Source organism: Chiloscyllium plagiosum, unplaced genomic scaffold (assembly GCF_037043375.1).
Source record: "Chiloscyllium plagiosum isolate Xiang-an unplaced genomic scaffold, Cpla_swu_hap1 HiC_scaffold_3, whole genome shotgun sequence".
NCBI classification, from domain to species: Eukaryota; Metazoa; Chordata; class Chondrichthyes; order Orectolobiformes; family Hemiscylliidae; genus Chiloscyllium; species Chiloscyllium plagiosum.
Genome location: NW_028270141.1, coordinates 73,007,305 through 73,030,966, shown reverse-complemented (window position 1 = coordinate 73,030,966; position 23,662 = coordinate 73,007,305). Strand labels below are relative to the sequence as shown.

At 38.6% G+C, this 23,662-nt stretch overlaps 1 protein-coding gene across 1 annotated transcript in view; it reads right to left on the bottom strand.

Annotated features, from left to right (window-relative positions):
* mtcl3 (MTCL family member 3) overlaps window positions 1-23,662 on the bottom strand; it is a 52,546-nt gene that overhangs the window by 8,759 nt on the left and 20,125 nt on the right. The window contains exon 5 of the mRNA XM_087980475.1: window positions 901-972. Coding sequence (XP_087836601.1) covers window positions 901-972 — 72 coding nt within the window. The remainder of the gene's footprint in view (window positions 1-900; window positions 973-23,662) is intronic.

The window sequence follows — 23,662 nt, the reverse complement described above, 5'->3', positions numbered from 1 at the left end:
ATGCTGCCTGACCTGCTGTGCTGTTCCAGCAATAAAGTTTCAACTTTGACAGTATATAAAGGATCATTCATCAATCAAAAGATTTATATGTGATTTAATGCTCTTTTGACTCAACAAATATCTTTAATACTCAACCAGATCATTTTTTTTAAATTGTCCACTGTGATCCCTTTAAGCACTGATGGATAGATTACTCTAAGCTCATCCCAGTGGGTAGATCTTACTCAGCAAACATTCTATCCATAGGCTCTGGGAAAAAATGCATTAAGAAACCAATAGATTTTAGATGCTTCTACAGGCCTGACTAAATGAAGGGTCAGCTTGAAACACACAGGTATTCTGGATGACCACATCCAAGGCCAGCTGGAACTACTATCGATCACAGAGACGAGGATGAGGCAATATGATCAAAAATATAATTCTTTTAGAGCTTCTGCCCTGTTCCTGCTCAATGGGAAATTAACCTCCATGTGAACAATTAATCCTAAAATAATGTATGTATTAATATCTATTAAAAATGGTATCTGTAACCAGCATTAGTCTTCAAAAGCTCATCAAAAATTTGATGTCATACTACCAATCATGTTGTCGAGAGTATGTTGCTGGAAAAGCACAGCAGGTCAGGCAACATCCGAGGAGCAAGAGAACCGAAGTTTCGGCCATAAGCCCTTTATCAGGGATCATGTATTAAACATTATTCTTCACATTGCTAATGACCATTTCACATATTCTCACTTAAATCAATCTCACTCTGTCAACAAATTGATACAAAGTGAAATTATTTAATTTTACAAATAATGTTTTCTATCACCAATAAAGATTGTTTGTACTATACAAAGTAATTAAGTTAAATTTCTGTTAAGTGCAAATTTGTTTAATGTTGATACATAATCACAATACCTCATGAGTGATCTGTTGTGACTTCTTTTCAGATTTTTGGAAGTCTTTACTTCCTCGTCGCTTTAATGAAGACTAGAAAGAAAAAGAAATCAGATATCACAAGTTATAAGACAATCATTAATGACTGGAAAAATATTAATTACTATTAACAAGTCAAATAATATATTCATGAAAAATCCTTTGCAATATCCTTACCAAGTACTATACTCAGTGTTCATTTCTTATACTTTATTTAATTTTAATGTATTGCATAGATCTTAAGCAACAAATTAGCAAATCAAAAATCAGCACACAACCTGGTTAGCAGGTAATCTTTGTTCATATTCAACTCAGTTTTAATGAACTACACTGAGCAAGACCAAACACACAATTTAAAATATTTTGGTACCAAATTGTGCAATTTGCATCCCAACCTCAAATGCTACATATGCTAATGTTTTTAGATAAATTCATTATTTTAAAATAGTTTTAATTTTTATGTAGCTGCTGTGTCTTATAATAAAACTGTTTAATTTGTACAAACAAGACTTTAAAATTACTTGCACGATACAAAATTCTTAGTCACCCTTCATAAAACTTAGCCATCTGTATTATATGTCACATCCAATATGCAAGACTTGCATTGTAAATGTATTGCAAGTATTTTCAATAACCAGTGTTTTGTAGGAATTGCTACACAGTTGTTCCATTCTTGTGCAACTCCATGTCATAAGAAAACCATATAATAGAGGCACCATTTAAACTAATGGGGCCAGAATTGCATTATAACCAATATATGCCTTAAAGTTTGCCACCATGTCCCCAATGGAATTTTTGCAAATTCACATTAATGAAATGCGTGTTATAGCTGAACGACCTGTATTTTTCAACATTAGAGATGTGTGATAGGCGACAGCTGCTATTTTATACTTAACAGTACATTATGCATAACAGACAGCTGCCTGACAGTTTTACAAGAATCATTCAACTATCTTCAGAAATTGTTTTAGGCCAGCATCTTTTTGCCTTAGTAACAAAGAGGTTGACTTAAGTTGATTTAGGTTTCGGTCTGTACCATATTTCAGGCCCAGAATGTTTTTATTGCCAAGCTTCATGTGCCAGTGATGCAGAGCATACATGAAGAATTGCACAAAGGTTTGGAAGAGGCATAGAGTGGCTCATTCACCTATGAAAGGTCTCTGATATATCCAATTCAAAGTCACAATTTGCAACTTCTGCTGATGGAAAAATAAACTGGTTTTCTTTAGGTTTAAAGTGGTTACTGCAAAGAACTAAAAGAGAAAGTGTTTTGGTTGCTGCAGGCCTGCTGCTTTCTCTTTGATCCAACAGAGCTACTCTGTGTCACTCACAGCCCAAGCTGTTCAGCTAACTGATAACCGAACATTTTGCTGTTGGCAGGTTTGAGAACTAGGGACGAATGATCAACTAACTTGGAAATAACTCCTCAGCTCCAGTTCATCTGCGCTTCTGCCGGAATTCACAGCTACAAAAACAGAGCTGACAATACATATTAAATTCCTTACTTCCAAACCATGTAGCCAATCCTTGTAATTTCCTAGTTTAAAACGTTTTTCTGCATTTCAGTCTGTGGTTTTAAAAACAAGACGAAGTAAAATTTACAATAAAGATACAAACAAAAAAGGTGCAAATACAAAGAAACACATTTGATTTTTATTATTAAGTTGAATTTTGAAGCAAACTTTTGAGTGAAACAAATACAGAAATAGAATAGGAAGTGAGTAGGGGAAAAGGGAAACTATTTGAGAGTGAGGACTTTTACACATTCTTTTGGGACTAACCCAGTAAAGGGAAGAGTGGATAAAGAGATAGAAGAGAAGAAAGTTATATTGGATAAAAAGGAGAGAAGAATGGGGCTGAAATGTATATGCAATTGGAAGGACCTTTGATTGCCAAAGCTCCCAATGAAAATAGAGTTAGGGTTTTTTCCCCATCCAATCAAGCCATACTGCCCAACCATCTTATAAAAGGAAAGGCACCCACAGAAATAAGATACAGCAGTGATTTATAATTATTAGGACAATGATAGAAAGGTGCAACACAATATCAAGAGGCAGAGAAAAGAAAAACTACATGAAGACATAAGTATGAGAATCACCATATTCTCTGAATTGCAAGGGCGATAATGGAACATCATATATTAGATCTCCTAGGGTAATGCTCAAATATAACATAGGACAATGATTATAGAACTGCAAAATAGTCTCAGGATGTAATAGCGCATTGAACTGCTGAAAGGACACAACTCTTCCTTAGATTCCTCGAACATTATTAAGCCCTGGTAACATGACAGCAGGCTAGGATCTGCAACAAGAGTGATCCTAATATTTATGAGTTGCCAGGATTAAATTCTGCTGTATTGAAAATATAAGAAGCAGTTGGGGATTAAAGAGCACTATAGGACCGGTCTCTAGACAGGGTTTAAAATGGACAAGAAATGACAAAATCTAGCCTTGAAAGGAGTAAACTAATGAAAACATCAACAGGACTCCATGAAATTTTGAAGAATTTGAGGTTATTGGGATATGGCAATATTGGGAAAACGAACAAGATTTCACATCATTTTGGAGAAAGTTATTCTTGGAGAATAGCAATGTAAATTGCCACGGCCTTTTTTTTTAGGACCAGTGAATTCTCACCCCCGTTTGATACTGCACATCATTACTGTGCCAACAGAAATCAGTTCCCATGATTATGTTCTGGCATTCAACATGTAAGCATAAATGTTATGCTCATTTAAACACAAAATCATGGTTTGGGGATGTACAACATTCTGACATGCATCCTGATGTGAACCAGGAGTATGTTATTGGTAAACTTGCTGACTTATGCAATCTTTAATAAACAGAAGTTTCCATTACTAAAATAATTCAATTTTGAAAATAAAGGGTAGTAATGATGCAGTTTCCAAATTTGTTCTATAAAAACAAACAGAATACTGGAGAAACTTGGCAGCATCTATGCAGAAAGAAACAGATTTAATGATTCAAGTTTGATATGACTTCTTCAGAATGCTGAAAAATTCAATATTATTACTAATTTTTGACAAAAACTTGTTCAACCTCAAAAATAAGTTAGGAGTTTTTTTTTTCATTTGTATGGTCAAAACTGATAATGGATTAAAAATAATTCTCTATCAGCAATTTCTATTTACTTCTCTAATCACCAAACAGGTGTTTCTGTTCACATGTATTGCTTTACTTTATCTGTGGCTTCAGAAAATCACGATAGTCATCCACAATGTACATCAGAGACAAAAGCTGAAAGCACTGATTGTTAAAGCACATCAGAGATAGAGAATTCATGTTTTTGGAAAAAGACAAGGAAACTTAGATCATCATAGGGTAAAGAAAGCTCCTACAGATATTTAACCTTGTACTCCCAACAAAAGTGCTGTGCGTGCTTGGAATGCACATGATTGAAAAACACAATGGGATAAAAAAAATTAGCTGAAGCTCAGCCCTTAGGAAATGACTGTCATCTTCATATAAAAATGAAACATTAAAAGATAAAAAGAAAAATATACTTTTCATTTTTTAATTTTTTACTCTTAATTTTTTAAAAAACTGTGTTTGAATCCTTCATGTGAAATCTGGGAATTACAATTAATGAGAAACAACTAAAAAGTCTTCCAAGGAAGAATCTGTTCCTGGTACCACCTAGTGATCACAACAGGGACTACAGAGTCATAGACTATCACACTAATAGGAAATGCTGAAAATACTACGCAGGTCTGACAGCGGCTGTGAAGATAATCTGATGAACGATCATAGACCTTACATCTTAAGTATGTCGCACCCTCCACAAATGCTGCCTGATCTGCTGAAACCAACAGATTTCCAGTATTTGCAATATTTTGCTTTTGAATGGAAAAATCCTAATATGACAAGGCAAAATTTATATTGAAATACTCATGCAATGCCATATTGAAGTAGGAAACCTGATTAAGAAAAAATTGTATATATGTTTCTTGTATATTATTCCAAATTGAGCCTAACTTGATGCACAGTTTTGTCTTGGAGTCAAATGTTTATGGGTTCTAAATTTCACTCTAAGATGTGATCACAGAAATCAAGTTTGACATTCCTGTGTATTAGAGGTGGTGTGTTTTGGCTAAGATGCTTTACCAAAACCTCATTTGCTCTCTTAGGTGGACGTAAGACAATTGATGACACTATTTCAAAGAATTTTACGGGTCTTAACTCTGATGTCTTGGCCAGTATTTATCCAACAAACAACATCACAAAAAAATGAACATCTGGTCCTTACCTTAATGCTGTTTATGGAAGTGTGCTGTACACAAATTGGCTGTAACATTTTCTACATGATAATTTCTCCATTTCATTAGTATTTAATTTGCTGTCATCCCCTTGTGATGTTCATTAGACAAGACATTATAAAAATGCAAGTTTTCTATGTATACAATGATCTTGTTTCCAATTCAGTCGAAATAAACCTTATTTTTACATGATGACAAATTTTATACTTCAGCTAATACCATACACTTCATAAGCACATTTTAGATCAACACAATTCGTAACTCAATTACAAAACTGAAGTGAATATTCACGCAAGTTGAAAGTAAAAATTTAAGTTCGTGAATTTGTGTTGTCTAGTTATGCCAGCAGTAAAAACCTAGATAACATTTCAAAGATATTTATTTGAATCCACATACTAGCTGTTGGATGAATTTAGCTATCCTTAAATGTTGGACTATATTGATTCTCAAGTAGACAGCAATTATCTCATCAGGTAGCTTGTCTAATCATTTAGCTAAGTCACATGATTTTTTGGAACTGCTATTTAGACCCACTGCTAAAAAAACATTTCAGACCCTTAAAAGCACTCTTTATAGAACTAAAAACCAAAAATCCACTAATCTCTAGAACTCAAGTTCCCAAATAATAGTAGTGATAATAATATAAATTACACATTGTGATAAAGGTTTATAATATAAAGTGTGGACTTTCTTACACTTATTCTGAAATATCAGCCAGATTTCTGTGCTCAAGTCTTGGAGTGGAGCTTGAACCCAAATGTTTCTTACTTAGTAAAATAAGAGTATCAATCATATTAGCACTTGCTTCTAGTAATCACTTTGACTCAAGATGTTCAACAAGTGATTGGTAAACTTGATCTTGATCCTTTTGCTTATTTATCTAAATCTAATTGTAATATTATTTGTTTTAGATTCACTGTGAGCTAAATCGTTAGAAAGTAGCCTGCCTCAGGAAAACTGGCTGCAGTCTAAAGCTTAAAATCTGATAATTTAGTAAAAATAAAAAGAAATCTAGTAAATAAAACCAAAGTGATGAAGAAACTTAAGAACCACTAAGTTCTGGATCACGATTTTTCTGCAATTTTTGTTTATTCATTCATGCAGTGTGGATGTTGCTGGCTGGGCCTGCATTTATTGCCCATCCCTAGTTACCATAGAGAAGGTGGTAGGGTCTGCTTTTTTGAACCACTGCAGACCATTTGGTGCAATGAGACCAATAATGCTGTTAGGGATGGAGTTCCAGGAGGTTGATCCAACAACAATGAAGGAACACCAATATATTTCCAAGTCAGGAGGGTGAATGGCTTGGAGGGGAACTTGCAGGTGCATTTATCTGCTGTCTTTTGTCCTTCAAGGTGGTAGTGGGTAAGAGTTAGGAAGGTGCTGTCCAAGGATCTTTCAGGAATTCTGCAGTGCGTTTTGTAGATGGTACACACTGCTGCTACTGAAACTTTACTAGAGAAAGGAGTGAATGTTTGTGAATGTGGTGCCCATCAAGAGGACTACTTTATCCTGGATGGTGTCAGCTTCTTGACAATTGCTGTGCTCTCTGTAAAGATCTAAGGAAACATACGCAGCATTTGGAAATTTGCCATTTTAAAGCAATGTATGTGAAAAAGAAATAGAATCTTATGTTACCTATTTGCTGGGGGAATTATTCCCATTTTAATGCTGTACATGCTTAAATATGACAAGAGTATTCTTTAAAAAAATAATTAGTCAATGTTATTTTAGAATAAACACTCAGAACTAGATTTTTGCTATGTCAAAGAATGGCTTCATTGCAGCAAAAATGCCAAAAGAAGGTGGGAAACCCAAGAAATGGCAACTAAACCTAACATCTTTCATTTTCACAGAAATAAGATGGGAGGAACAATATAGTTAGCATACGCACAATTCCTGGTGGCAGCTGATCACTTAAATGACCAGCTCCCTCAATCTAACTCAGATGTTAGAGATTCCTGCTCTCTTTAAACCTGGAGTATGCAGATTGTGTCAGTTTTTATTGTGTAGAAAGAAATTGAGGTCAGAGAACTCAGGGAGATAAATACTGATGTTTTGAAAACAGTTCACATGGCAGAAGAGGAAGTGCTGGAAACCGTAAAGGTGGATAAATCTCCGGGACCTGATTAAGTGTATCCCAGGATGTTGTAAGGAGTTAGGGAAGAAATTGCACGGCCCCAAGCAGAAGTATTTGCATGATCTATAACCACGGGTGAGGTGCCGGAGGACTGGAAGGTTGCCAATGTTGTGCCTTTATTTAAGAGAAGCTTGGAAACTATAGACCTGTGAGCCTGACATCGCTGGTGGGTAAGTTGTTGGAGATGAATCTAAAAGATAGGATTTTAAGAGACAGGATCTGATTAAGGATAGTCAGTGTAGCTTTGTGCAAGGGAAATAGTGTGTCTCAAACTTGTTTGAGGTTTTTGAGAAAGTAACCAAAAAGATGGATGAGGGCAGAATGGCAAACATTGTTTATATGGACTTGAGTAAAGCATTGAGTAGACAAGGTCCCCTTTGGTAGATTAATTTGTAAAGTTAAGTCACCTGGGATTCAGGGTAAGCTTTCCAATTGGTTACAAAATTGGTTTTATGGTAGGAGAAAGAGGGTGATGGTGGTGGGTTGTTTTTCAGACTGGAGGTCACAGGCCACCAGTCTGAAAAACAACCCACCACCACTACCCCACAGGGATCAGTATGGCATCCACTTTTGTTGTCAGTTACATAAATAATTTGGATGAGAATATAGGAGACATGGTTAACAATTGTGTGTATGACATTAAAATTGGTAGTATAATGGACAGTAAAAGAGGTTATCTAAGATTGCAAGAAGATCTTGATCAATTGTGTCAATGGGCAAAGGGAGTGGCAGATGAAGTCTAATTTGCATAAATGTGAGATATTGCATTTTGGTAAAACAAATGAAGTAGGACTTGTACAACTAATGGTAGGGCCCTGGATGGTATTGTAGAACAGAGAGATCTCGGATGCATAATTCTTTTACATTTGTATCACAGGTAGACAGGGTGAACATGTTTAACATGCTTGCCTTCATTGTACAGACCTCAGTAAAGGAGTTGGGACACTATGTTCAGGTTGTACAGGATGCTGGTAAGAGCTCTTTTGAAGTGCTATGTGCAGTTCTGGTTGCCCTGCTATAGCAAGGATATTAGCAAAGAGGGTTCAGAACAGATTTACCAACATATTGCCAGGAATGGAAGGTCTGAGTTATATAAATACACTGGATAGGCTGGGGTCTTTTTTCACTGCAGCATAGGGGATTGAAGGGTGACCATTATAAAATCGTAACAGGCAAGGTTTTTTTTCCCATAGGGTGAGGGAGTTCAATACTAGGGGGCATATCTTTTAAGGTAAGGAGAGGAACATTTGAGGAGAACAGGAAGGACAACTTATTGTTGTGGTTCTGTTCGCCGAGCTGGAAGTTTTTGTTGCAAACATTTCGTCCCCTGGCTAGGCGACATCATCAGTGCTTGGGAGCCTCCTGCGAAGCGCTTCTTTGATGTTTCCTCCGGTGTTTATAGTGGTCTGTCCCTGCCGCTTCCGGTTGTCAGTTTCAGCTGTCCGCTGTAGTGGTTGGTATATTGGGTCCAGGTCGATGTGTTTGTTGATGGAGTTTGTGGATGAATGCCATGCCTCTAGGAATTCCCTGGCTGTTCTCTGTCTGGCTTGCCCTATGATAGTAGTGTTGTCCCAGTCGAATTCATGTTGCTTGTTGTCTGCGTGTGTGGCTACTAAGGATAGCTGGTCGTGTTGTTTCGTGGCTAGTTGATGTTCATGTATGCGGATTGTTAGCTGTCTTCCTGTTTGTCCTATATAGTGTTTAGTGCAGTCCTTGCATGGTATTTTGTACACTACATTCGTCTTGCTCATGTTGGGTATCGGGTCCTTCGTTCTGGTGAGTTGTTGTCTGAGCGTGGCTGTTGGTTTGTGTGCCGTTATGAGTCCTAGGGGTCGCAGTAGTCTGGCAGTCAGTTCCGAGATGCTCCTGATGTATGGTAGTGTGGCTAGTCCTTTTGGTTGTGGTATGTCCTCGTTCCGTGGTCTTTCTCTTAGGCATCTGCTGATGAAGTTGCGCGGGTATCCGTTTTTGGCGAATACCTTGTATAGGTGTTCCTCTTCTTCTTTTTGCAGTCCTGGTGTGCTGCAGTGTGTTGTGGCCCTTTTGAATAGTGTCCTGATGCAGCTTCGTTTGTGTGTGTTGGGGTGGTTACTTTCATAGTTTAGGACTTGGTCTGTGTGTGTGGCTTTCCTGTATACTCTTGTAGTGAATTCTCCGTCTGGTGTTCTCTGTACCATCACGTCTAGGAATGGGAGTTGGCTATCCTTTTCTTCTTCTCTTATGAAACGGACAGATAACCAGAGCTGACCTACAAAGAATGAAACCGGAAAGCAACAACACCCCCAGATTCTATGGATTACCTAAAGTACACAAACCAGACATCCCACTCAGACCCATAGTATCACTACCAGGGACACCATCATACAAACTGGCCAAAGAACTACAACAGAAACTGAAACACCTGGTCAGCGGATCCAAACACTCAATACAATCAACACAGGAATTCTTGGACATCATCAGAAATATACACATAGACAAAGAAGTAACCATGATATCATTCGACGTGACGGCACTGTTCACTTCGATTGACAAAACCCTAGCCAGAGAAACAATAGCCAACCTACTGGACATACAGAACAGAAAACAGGACGCTGAACCTATCAACAAAGACGGCATACTTAAACTACTGGGCTTGTGCCTCACAACACACTTCACATTCAACAACCAGATTTACGAACAAATCAACGGAACACCCATGGGATCACCAACCTCGGGACTCATAGCAGAGGCAGTTATGCAAAGGTTAGAACAAACAGTCCTACCACAAATTCAACCCAAACTCTGGGTCAGATATGTCAATGACACGTTTGTAATCATTAAAAACACGGAAATAGAAAAAACACACCGGATCATCAACGCCACACTCACAGGAATCCGATTCACGAGAGAAGAAGAAAAGGATAGCCAACTCCCATTCCTAGACGTGATGGTACAGAGAACACCAGACGGAGAATTCACTACAAGAGTATACAGGAAAGCCACACACACAGACCAAGTCCTAAACTATGAAAGTAACCACCCCAACACACACAAACGAAGCTGCATCAGGACACTATTCAAAAGGGCCACAACACACTGCAGCACACCAGGACTGCAAAAAGAAGAAGAGGAACACCTATACAAGGTATTCGCCAAAAACGGATACCCGCGCAACTTCATCAGCAGATGCCTAAGAGAAAGACCACGGAACGAGGACATACCACAACCAAAAGGACTAGCCACACTACCATACATCAGGAGCATCTCGGAACTGACTGCCAGACTACTGCGACCCCTAGGACTCATAACGGCACACAAACCAACAGCCACGCTCAGACAACAACTCACCAGAACGAAGGACCCGATACCCAACATGAGCAAGACGAATGTAGTGTACAAAATACCATGCAAGGACTGCACTAAACACTATATAGGACAAACAGGAAGACAGCTAACAATCCGCATACATGAACATCAACTAGCCACGAAACAACACGACCAGCTATCCTTAGTAGCCACACACGCAGACAACAAGCAACATGAATTCGACTGGGACAACACTACTATCATAGGGCAAGCCAGACAGAGAACAGCCAGGGAATTCCTAGAGGCATGGCATTCATCCACAAACTCCATCAACAAACACATCGACCTGGACCCAATATACCAACCACTACAGCGGACAGCTGAAACTGACAACCGGAAGCGGCAGGGACAGACCACTATAAACACCGGAGGAAACATCAAAGAAGCGCTTCGCAGGAGGCTCCCAAGCACTGATGATGTCGCCTAGCCGGGGACGAAACGTTTGCAACAAAAACTTCCAGCTCGGCGAACAGAACCACAACAAGGAGCACCCGAGCTACAAATCTTCGCACAAACTAGGACAACTTATTTGATACAGACAGTGTTTTGTGTGTGGAATGAACTACCAGAGGAAGTGGTGGATGCACGTACAGTTACAACATTTAAAAGATATTTGGATAAGTATATGAATAGGAACATTTGGAGGAAAATGAGCCACAGGTAAGTCAGACTACTTAAGTTTGGGAACATGGTTGGCATGGGCTAGTTGGAACAAACGGTCTGTTTCCATGCTGTATGACTACATGACTCAAATGGTAAGGGAAAAGGAAATCTCATTGAAGATGGCTAGATGGTTTACCACAGGGTAGAAAGGAAACCCACGAGGGGGAAAGAGAAGTGAAAAAGCTCAGGCGTTTTCACAGTAATGAAGTAGGCCTCATGAAGTCTCCATATTGGTGGCTTAGAAAAAGCAACGGGAAGATGGATGTGGGAAAACAAGATCGGACGGTGTGATTTGTTGAAGTGGTAAAGGAAAGCACAGTGGAAGCTAAAAAGCTGCAAAAGAAGGTAAACCCGATTTGGGTGTGTACACGATAGAAAACTTCCTTTGGAAGCAGCATGGATTTGCAGTTGCTCCTGGGATCGCAGGCTTCATAGAATCCTTACAGTATGGAAACAGGTCCGTTGGCCAACAAGTCCACACCGACCCTCTGAAGACTAAACCACCCAGACCCATTCCCCTACCCTACATTTACCCCTGACTCATGCACCTAACCTACAAAACCCTGAACACTATGGGTAATTTAGCATGGCCAATTCACCTAACTGCACATCTTTGGACTCTGGGCAGAAACCAGAACATCCAGAGGAGACCCATGCAGATATGGGGAGAATGCGCAAACTCCACACATGCAGCCGTCTGAGGCTAGAATTGAACCAGAGTCCCTGGTGCTGTGAGACAGCAGTGCTAACCATTGAGCCACCGTGCTACCTCCAAATTTTTTTCTTAAACAATTCAGATTAGATTCCCTAAGTGTGGAAACAGGCCCTTCAGCCCAACAAGTCCACACCGACCCTCCGAAGAGAGTAACCCAGCCAGACCCATTTCCCTCTGACTAATGCACCTACACTATGTGCAATTTAGCATGGCCAATTCACCTGACCTGCACATCTTTGGACTGTTGGAGGAAACCAGAGCACCCGGAGGAAACCTGCGCAGAAGCAGGGAGAATGTGCAAACTCCACGTAGACAGTTGCCCGAGGCTGGAATCGAACCTAGGAGCCTGGTGCTGTGAGGCAGCAGTGCTAACCACTGAGCCACTGTGTCGCTACTCAAGGGGCTTAATTAAAGATTTATTAATTTTTTTACTTATTGTATTTCATTAATAAAACTTTTATTCATTGTTTCATTAACGTTAAAATAAAAACAAAAAGCCCACAAAAAAAATTGTGATTTCTTTTTCAAATTGACTTTTTCTTAAAAACAAGCCTTTCAGAGTCTACAGTGAATGGCGGAGATTGTTTTTATTCTGAATTCAGAAATTTAAAAAGGCTGTGTGTTTTAAAAGGAAGTTTTTTTACATTTTTTTTTAAAAACCAAACTTTCATAATTTTTTTTAAGTAGGGAGTTGTGTTTTCGTTTCAGGGAATCCTATAAATGGGCAGCTCTGGAGAAGATTATTTTTCTTTGAGCAATTTATTGAAGAGGAATCATTTTTATTCAATTAATTAGATAAGTGGCTGATTTTATTTAAGTTTTAAGTGGGTTTTTTTGTTTTTTTTCCTTTTTTAACATTATTTTCCATAAGTAATGTAAGCTTTTATATATTTTTGATATATTTCATATATCAGGTATTATTAAAAGTTCTTTTTTAGGCTTAATGTTATTAAAGGGCATGTACAGAGTGAGATTGCTAATAGATTTAGAAAAGTGATTACACAGCAGGATCATTCAGATAGATGGGTTACTGTCAGGAAAGGTAAGAATATAATTCAAAGGTCTCCGGTGGCTATTTGTCAATCAAATAGATCTTCAGTTTTTGGAACTGTTAAAAGGGATAGTCTCTCCAAGGCAAATGGAAGTCAGCGATTGGACACTTGGAATGATCCTTATGTTAAGTAACATTTGCCAAAATTTAATAGATTTATTGTTATTGGGGACTTTGCTATCAAAGACACAAACAGGAGATTCTGCAGCAGTGAGTGTAGATTTAGGATGGTTTGTTGCTTTCCTGGTGCTAGGAATGAAGCACTAAACATTACAAGCATATTGTTAAAGGTGAGATTGAGAAGCCAGAAATTATTGTACACATTGGTAGGAATAACATTTTTAGGGAAAAAGTTTAAAGCAGTACTTAGTGAATTTAAAGGTTAGGTAGAAGACTAAAAATAGAACCTTAAAATTAGTCATTTCTGATTTACTGCCTATGCCAAACTCAAATGAGGGAAGGAACAAAAGGATAAAGGAGATAAATCAAAGACAGAGGGGCTGGTGTATTGTTCAGGGATTCAGGTTTTTGGACAATTGGAATGTCTTTTGGGATAGAAAAAAACCTGTTCAAAAAGGGTGGGTCATCCTGAACTGGAAAGGGACCAATATTTTAGCAGTCAGATTTGTTTGTTCCATTAAGAGAAATTTTACATGGGGGGGAGTGGAGAAATTCTAAGTAGCAGTGTAAATAGAAGGATTGATGGGAAAGCTTCTGAACGTGAAGAGAGTATGTCAATTAGATAAGAAAGTCAAAAGAGTGTCAGAGTATGCAGTAACTCTTTATTGCATTTATTTCAATGCAAGGGGTCTTACAGGTAAGGCTGATGAACTCAGGGCATGTTTAAGAACATGGCATTGGAACGTCATAGGTATTACAGAAACTTGGCAGAGAGTTGGAGAAGACTGATAGCTCAATGTCCTGTGTTTTAGATGCTATAGGAAGGATAGGAAAGGAGGCAAGGGGACAATGTTTTTGATTAAGAAATACATCTCTGCTGTAATTAAAGAAGATATTTCTGATAAATTGTCCAGTGAAAATATATGGGTAGAGAAAGGAAAGATCACTTTGATGGGATTGCACTATAACCCCCAGCCCCAGTAGTAAGAGGGAAATTTAGAAACAAATATGTAAGGAGACCTTAGACATATGTAAGCATAATAAGGTTGTAATAATGTGGGGGGGTTCAACTTGCTAAATATTGATTAAGGCTACCATACTGTTAAAGGTTTCGATGGTAAAGAATTTGTCAATCATTCAGTCACAGAAACGTACAGCATGGAAACAGACCCTTCAGTCCAACTTATCCATGCTGACTAGATATCCTAACCTAATCTAGTCCCATTTGCCAGCACTTGGCCCATATCCCTCTAAACCCTTCTTATTCATATCGCCATCCAGATTTAAATGTTGTAATTGTACCATTGTAATTGAATACACTTGGATGCTCCTACTAGAGAAAGAACAAAACTAGACCTTCTTTTCAGCAATAAGGCAGGGCAGATGATTGAAGTAAAAGTGGAAGAACACTTTGGGTTGAGCAATCATAACTCTATTAGTTTCAAAAAGGTTATGGAAAAGGATAAACCTTCCATAAAAGTTAACGTTTTCAATTGAAGTAAGGCAAATTTTAATGGTATGATTCAAGAAATTTCAAAAGTTGATTAGATGGTTCACAGGTAAAAGATGTCTGACAAGTGGCAGGCATTCAAGAGTCTGATGGCGAGAGAGCAGAGGCATTATGTTCCTGTTAGAGTGATGGGCAACGTTGGTAAGATTAAGGAACAATGGATGAATAAAGATATTGATGTTCCAGTCATGAATAAAAGAGAATCTTATTTTAGATGTAGACAACTTGGTTCAATTAAATCTCTTAATCAATATAAAGAAAGAAATCAGGAAGGCAAAGAGGGAACATGAGATAGCAATGGCAGATAAGATTAATGATAATCAAAAGAGATTTTATAAATACATGAAGAGCACAAGGGTAACTAGAGAGAGCTGAGCCTTTTGAAGTTCAAGGAGGTTGTCTTTGTGTTGAACCCCAGGAGATGGGAGAGACATTAAATGAATATTTCATGTCAGTTTTACTGTGCAAAAAGAAATGCTGTCTAAAGAATGCAAAGAAATAAACTTTGATGTTTTAAAAACAGTTCACACTTCAGAAAAGGAAGTTTGGGAGGTCTTAGAGAATATAAAAGGTGGATAAATCTCTGGGATCTGATCTAATATATCCCAGAATGTTGTGGGAAGTAAGGGAGGAAATTGTGAGACTCCTTGCAGAAATATTTGCATCATTTACAACTACGAGTGAGATGCATGATGACTGGAGGGTGGCTAATGTTATACCTTTGCTTAAGAAAGGTTGTAAGGAGAAACCAGGGAACTATAGATATGTGAGTCTGACTTTGGTTGTGGGTAAATTGCTGGAAGTGATTATAAAAGATAGGATTTATGGACATTTAGAGAGGAAAAAACTAATTAAGGATAGTCAGCAGGATTTTGTGTGAGTAAAGTCATGTCACACAAACTTGATACAGTTTTTTGAGAAGTAATCAAAAAATTGATGATGGCAGATCATTAGATGTTGTTTATTTGAATTTTAGTAAAGCCTTTGACAAGATTCCAACTGGTAGACTAATTAGTAAAGTTAGGTCACATGGGATTCAGGGTGAGCTTGCCAATTTGATACATAATTAAGCAGGAGTCAGAGTGACAGTGGAGGGTTGCTTTCAGGCTGGAGGCTTGTCATCAGCGGTGTTCCACAGGGATCAGCTTTCTTTTGTTTGTGATTTGTATAAATGATTTGACTGAAAATATAAAAGGAATGGTTTGTAAGTTTGTGGATGACACCCAAATTGGTGACATAATGGACAGTGAAGAAAGTTTTGTAAGATTACAAACTGATCTTGATCAAATGGGTCAATGAGCTGAAAAATGGCAGATAGAGTTCAATCTGGATAAATGCAAAGTAATGCATTTTGATACAAACAAAAGGGTCGGGCTTACATAATCAATGGTAGAGCCTAGGGCATTGTTGTAGAACAGACAGATTTAGGGGTGCAGGTACATAATTCTTCGAAATTTGCAGTACATATAGACAGGGTGGTTAAAAAGGCACTTGGTACGCTTGCCTTCATTGCTCAGTCCTTTGAGTATAGGAGCTGGGAAGTCATTTTTGAGGTTGCACAGGACATTGGTGATTCCTCTTCTGGAATACTGTGTCGAATTCTGGTCACCCAGTTAAAGGAAAGAGATTATTAAGTTGGAGAGGATTCAAAAGAGATTTACTAGGATGTTACCAGGCACGGAAGATTTGAGCTAAAAAGAAAGTCTCGATATGCTGAGACTTTTTTCACTGGATTGTAGGAGATTGAGCGATGACCTGACAGAAGTTTATAAAATAATGAGGGTTACAGATAGAGTCAATGGTTGTTGTTTTTTACCCTAAGATAGGGGAGTTCAAGACTAGAAGGCACATTTTTAAGGTGAGAGGACAGAGATTTGAAAAAGACATGAGAGGCTTTTTTATTACACAGAAGATGGTTCACATGTGGAATGAACTTCCTGAGATGATGAAGGATGCTGGTACAATTACAACTTTTAAAAGACATTTGGATGGCCACGTGAATAGGAAAGGTTTGGAGGGATATGGGCCAAGAGCAGGTAGGTGGGACTAGTTTTGTTTCGGATTATGGTCAGCTTGGATTTATTGGACTCAGGGGTCTGTTTCCATGCTGCATGACTGACTGTATATCTTTGAGGAATTTACTTGCGTCGGTAAGATTTACCCATGTGTACCAGGAGGAGTAGGTAAAAAATTTACAAATTTTAAGAGATACAGGAGCAAATCAATTTTTAAAGGTCAATAAGCAGATATGTAATTCAAAAGTAATATTGCCCGAAACAAGTGGTAATACGTAGAATTCATGGTGAGAAGAGCAGTGTTCTAAGAAGTAAAGTGAGGTTGGAGAGTCTAGTAAAAAAGTGGTAGGAGTAATAGGGAATTTCTCGGTACCCCAGAAATATGATTTATCATTTATAATGATATAGCTGGATCACAGCTGGTAGCAATGACTACTGTGGTTGAAAAGGCTATGGAAAATTAGGCAACTGAAGTGTTACAAGCAGTATATCCTGGGACTTTATCTTTCTTTGCAGTAACAAGGTCATAACACAGGTTGAAATTGGAGGAGAAATCAAAATAAGGAAGTTGAAGTACAATTATAAGTGACTATATTTGATCAAATGACTGAGAAAATACAACAACAGGTGGAGGACAAAGTAGATATTTTTAGTTCAGAGAAAGTAACTGAATAACAACAAGATCATGATAAACTAAAGCAGTTGTATCAAAAGGCATAGACAGGAGATGAATCTGTGTATTCCAGAATGTTACTTTCTTAATAATGAAGTCTTGATGAGGAAATGGAGACCATCACATATTCAGGCGGATGAGAATTGGGCAGAAGCTCATCAAGTTGTATTATCAGTGGGTTATAGGAAGGGGTAGCACATGAATTACCAGTGTTGAGAAAATGTGGGTGAACTATACCTTTTAAGGGAGTTAAAAGCTAGCACTGTCAGCACCAAGTGTTCTCAATAAAACACAATGTAACATGTGCTCCAGCTATTGGAGTAGCTGGTTTCCTGGAAACGACAAAAAACAGATTTGAATTAGGCCAGTAAATTTAAATTATTCCCAAAAAAAATGCCAATTTCAAACCAAGTTTGAATTGAGTACATTGACAATCTTAAAACCAGTGACACAATCCGATGTTCTGGGGTATAAGACCGGGGAATAATTAGACAGATGGGAGAACTGACAAGCCACAGCCAGTAAAAGACTGCTTGAAAAATAGCTCTCTTGAAAAGTACCTTTTTGATCAGTAACCTGTGATGCAGAATCCCTAAGAAGAAGAAAAGACGAAATAGAAGAACCAAAAGTTGCCGGGTTTTGAGATAAGAAGTGTTGTTTTATAAATCGTAATCGGGCGTTTTATTGGACTAGTATTATAGAAGGGAAGCTAAAAGATAACTTAGAGTAAGGACTTGGACATAGTTGTTAGTTAATTATTCTCTGTTATACCTGAAGAAATAAAGTTATTATTTTTTACTTTAAATAGTTCTTGGTCACTCAAATTTTTACAGATTACTGCATGGGATAAATCTTTTCTGTGTTGCTGGTTTTAAATTAAGCGGGAGAGTTTACCCCGTGTCGTAACACCAGTAGGTGGTCATTTGGGAGTAAGGAAAATGCAAGCCAAAATACAAAACTAATGTTATTGGCCAAAACTACATAAGGATGTGATTGAATAGGTCTTACCTGTCAGGTAATTGGAAAATGTCAGGCAATGATAAAACCAGCACCCTTAATGCCCATTCCCACACCTGAGGAACCTTTTACAACTGTCTTAATTAATTGCATAGGACCCCTACCTAAAACAAAAACTGGGAATCAGTATTTGTTGACCATAATCGATATGTCTAATAGATTTCCAGAGACCATTCCATTTTGCGGTATCACAACTAAAAGGATTGTTGAAGAGTTACGCATTTTTTTTATCCCCCAGATACAGATTACCCACAAACATAGAATCAGATGAAGGGTTAAATTTCACATCAAACTTTTTCAAGGAAGTTATGGATAACTTAGGAGTAAAACAATTAAAATTCACTGCATACCATCCAGAATCTCACAAAACATTAGAACAGTGACATCAAACTTGAAAGACAATGTTGAGGGTTTATAATCAAGAATATCCAGAGAATTTAGATAAAAGAATTCTATTTGTATTTTTTTGCTGTTAGGTATGCACCTAATAAATCAACTAAATTCAGCCCATCTAAATTAGTTTTGGGGCATCAGGTGAGAGGACCACTGAAGTTAATTTGGTGAGTCAAGTTCAGAGACCACACATTTGGACTATTTGTCAAATTTTAAGAGAAGATTAAATAGAAGATTAAATATAAGATTTGTGGGCGGCACGGTGGCACAGTGGTTAGCACTGCTGCCTCACAGCGCCAGAGACCCGGGTTCAATTCCCGACTCAGGCGACTGACTGTGTGGAGTTTGCACATTCTCCCCGTGTCTGCGTGGGTTTCCTCCGGGTGCTCCGGTTTCCTCCCACAGTCCAAAGATGTGCACGTCAGGTGAATTGGCCATGCTAAATTGCCTGTAGTGTGGGGTAAATGTAGGGGAATGGGTGGGTTACGCTTCGGCGGGTCGGTGTGGACTTGTTGGGCCGAAGGGCCTGTTTCCACACTGTAAGTAATCTAATCTAAAGTAATCTAATCTAATCTAGAACGGGTGAGTTGGCTGGACAATATTTTAAAAGTAGCATGGTATGTGATGAAACAGGTAGTAGACAAGATATCAAAAATTTGTAGTTTTGATAAAGAGATAAAATGTTAGTGCTTCTACCAGTGGTAAATGAACCTTTACACCTTTATGGGGTTTATCAAATTGAAAGGAAATTGAGTGAGATTAATTATTTGATTAGAAAATGCCAGATAGAAATCTCACAAAGTGTGTCATGTGAATACGTTCAGCAGGTATGTTGACAGTGAAGAAAAGTAAAAGGAGAATGTGTTACTGGTTACAACAGGGTGAAGAAGCAAGTTCAAATGATTTTGTATTGGACATTCCTCAAATTAGATTGGGCAATTCTCCAAAATTGGGACAAATTATTGAGTTACCTTCCAGAGGAAAATCAAAATGACCTGAAAGAATTATTACAATCACATGGGGAGATGTGTGGGAATAAGCTGTGTCGTACTAATCTAATTATGCATGATGTAGATATAGGAAATATGGTTTCAAATAAGCAATATCCTTATGGCTTAGCCATCTAAAGTTGGCACAAGCTCTAAGCGAGATTGAATGCATGCTCAAAGACAACATAATCAAAGTGAGTTTCAGAGAATGGAGCTCAATTAATGATTATGTGTGGATTATCAGTCAATGCAGTTACAAAATCTGACTCCTACCTTATTCCATCCTTGGAAGGCATATTGAGGAGGGACAAGCAACTTACATTTAAAGTTGCACTTAGCCAGAGGATATTGGCTTATTTTTATCCAAAGCAGTGAAGGAAATTTCAGTTTTTGTGATACTGAATGGACTGCACAAGTTTAGAGTCATGCCATTTGGTATGAAAACTGTGTCAACCACATTTTAAAGATGAATTAATAAGGTTATTTTGAGATTACCCAATTGTGAGGTGTACATAAACAATCTGGTTATTTTTAGTCACACATGAAAGAAATATTTGGAACATCTGTTGGAATTGTTTGATAGACTTCGGGAAGTGGGATTGCTGATAAACCTGGCTAAGAGTGAGTTTGCAAAAACTCACGTTCAGTACATGAACCAAATTGCCCCATGGTATGTGAAAACAGAGATTATTAGGAGTTTTTCCATATCATTGACGAAGAGGGAATTACTACTATTCCTGGCACAGTGTGGTTATTACTGGAAGTTTGGCACCATGGTTGCTCCACTGACTTATTTGTTGAAGAAGCGCAGAAAGTTTCACGAATGTCAGGAGGCATTTGACAGCCTTGAAACCACTGCAACAATGCTAGCCACACCTAATTACACAAAGCCATTCAAAGTGACTATCGATGCATGTGATGTAGGTGTCAGTGGTATACTCTGGCAAGACGATAAGAAGATAGAAGGACTGATTGGACGTTTTTCCAGAAAGTTGAGTAATCATCAACAGAAATATTACATAATTTGGAAGGAGACCTTGAGTTTGGTGTTGACATTACAATATTTCAACATTTATATTGACAGTAACATGTCTGAGAAAACTGTATATACTGATCATAACCACCTAAAGTTTTTGGAAAAAAAAGGTAAAAATTCCAGACTATTTAGATGGAGCTTATTATTGCAGCCATTCAATTTGAAAATTATACATGTGGCAGGACATGTTGCCAACACATTGGCATGACTTTGATGAAGGAAGATGGACGCATTTGGTGGTGGGAAGAAAACAGACTGAAACGGACAGTATCGGTGAACGCTTGCATGCTTAAGAATCAATGTAGTGTATTGTAGTCTACTAACAGCATTAGGCGGAAGGTTTTTAAAAATGAAGTCATCTTTATATATTGACGGTTTCAAAAAGGAGGGGGAGGGGAAAGTATCATGGCTTTAAGAAGTGTATTTCTTTTTTTTTAAATAAGAGAGAGATTGAGACAGAGCTATAAAGCAGTCTGCTTCAAGCCAATAAAGTAAACAGCTTGTGACGCTTTGGTTTTTTATTAAACAAGTTAGAACAATAGAAGCAGCCTGAATGGTTGGGGCCAAGCTTCCACAGAACCAGGATTTTAATCTTAACTTTCAGTAGCTGGTGGGGTTGTGAAAGCTACGACATCTCTCTCCATCTTCCCAACAGCAAAACACTTGGGTTCTCTTACTGGTGCTAGAAATGTATGTGTGACAATCTATGCTCCTTTTGCCTTTGCATGTGCTTATGGGACGTGACTATATTGGAACAGTTAATGAGTAATTTGCTATTTTGTTCAGTAGTTCAATAGAGTTATAGTTAAGCCAATTCTTTTCTTTTCATTTTGTCTGTATTTTAACTATAGAGTCATAGAGATGTACAGCATGGAAACAGACCTTTTGGTCCAACTCATCCATGCCAACCAGATATCCGAAATAAATCTAGTCCCATTTGCCAGCATGAAGCCCATATCCCTTTAAACCCTTCCTATTCATGTCCCATCCAGATGCCTTTTAAATGCTGTAATTTGTACCAGCCTCCTCCACCTCCTCCAGCATCTCATTCCTCTACACAAATCTCTGCATGGAAAAGCTGTCTCTTCAATCACTTTTAAATATTTTCCCTCTCACCTTAAACCTATGGCCTCTAGTTTTGGACTCCCCTATCGTAGGGAAAAGACTGTGACTCTTCATCTATTCCCCTCAATGTTATAAACCTCTATAAGGTCAACCCTCAGGAACAATAGGCCAGGCTATTCAGCCTCTCCCTATAGCTCAAACCCTATAACCCTGGCAACATCCTTGTAAATCTTTTCTGAGCCCTTTCAAGTTTCACAACATTTCCTCTTTCCTAGGAAGACCAGAATTGAATGCAGCATTCCAAAAGTGGCCTACCAATGTCCTGTATAGCTGCAACAGGACCTTTCAACTCCTATACTCACTGCACTGACCAATAAAGGCATGCGTACCAAACGCCTTCTTCACCATTCTGCCTACCTACGACTCTATTTTCAAGGAACTATGAACCTGCAGCCAATGTCACTTTGTTAACCCTTGTTAACACTCCCTGGACCATACTATTAAGTGTATAAGTCCTGCCCTGATTTGCCTTTCCAAAATGTAGTACCTTACGTTTATTTAAATTAAACTCCATCTGCCACTCCTTGGCACATTTGCCCATCTGATCAAGGTCCTGCTGTATACTGGCATAACCTTTTTCACTGTCCAATACACCACCAATTTTGGTGTCATTTGCAAACTTACTAACCATACCTCCTCTCTTCACATCTAAATCATTTATATAAATGACAAAAAACAGTGGACCCAGCAATGATCCTTGGGGCACAATGCTGGTCACAGGCCTCCAGTCCAAACAGTAACCCTCCATCACCACTCTCTGTCTCCTATCTTTGAGTCAAGTGTGTGGTGCTGGAAAAGCACAGCAGTCAGACAGCAACCAAGGAGTTGGAAAATCACCGAACACTTTAACTCCCCCTCCCACTCCACCAAGGACACGCAGGTCCTGGGCCTCCTCCATTGCCAATCCCTAACCACCCAATGCCTGGAGGAAGAATACCACATCTTCCGCCTTGGGACCCTACAACCACATGGGATCAACGTGGCTTTCACCAGTTTGCACATTTCCCCTCTCCAACATTATCCAAGTCCCAAGCCTCCAACTCAGCACTGCCCTTTGACCTGTCCATCTATCTTCCCACCTATCTGTTCTACACTCCTCTCTGACCTCTCCACTCTTCCCTCCAACCTTCATCTACCTATCACATTCCAGCTACCTTCCCCACAGCCCCATCCCCCCCCTCCTATTTATCTCTCAGCCCCCTGGCCCACAGGCCTCATTCCTGATGAAAGGCTTTTGCCTGAAACATCGATTCTCCTGCTCCTCGGACACTGCCTGACATGCTGAGCTTTTCCAGTAGCACACTCTTGACTCTGATCTCCAGCATTTGCAGTCCTCATTTTCTCCTATCTGAGACAATTTGTATCCAAATGACTAATTCTCCCTGTATTCCATGTGATCTAACCTTGCTAACCAGTCTACCACGCAGAACCTTTGAACGCCTTATTGAAGTCCATACAGACAACGTTCACTGCTCTGCCTGCAATTTTATTCATCACTTGTTCAAAAACCTCAATCAAATTAGTGAGACATGATTTCCCACGAACAAAGCTACGTTATCACTCTGATCAGTCCATACCTTCCAAATACATGTAAATCCTGTCCCTCAGAATCTCCTCCAACAACTTACCCACCACTAATGTCAGGCTCACTGTCTAAAGTTCCTTGGCATTTC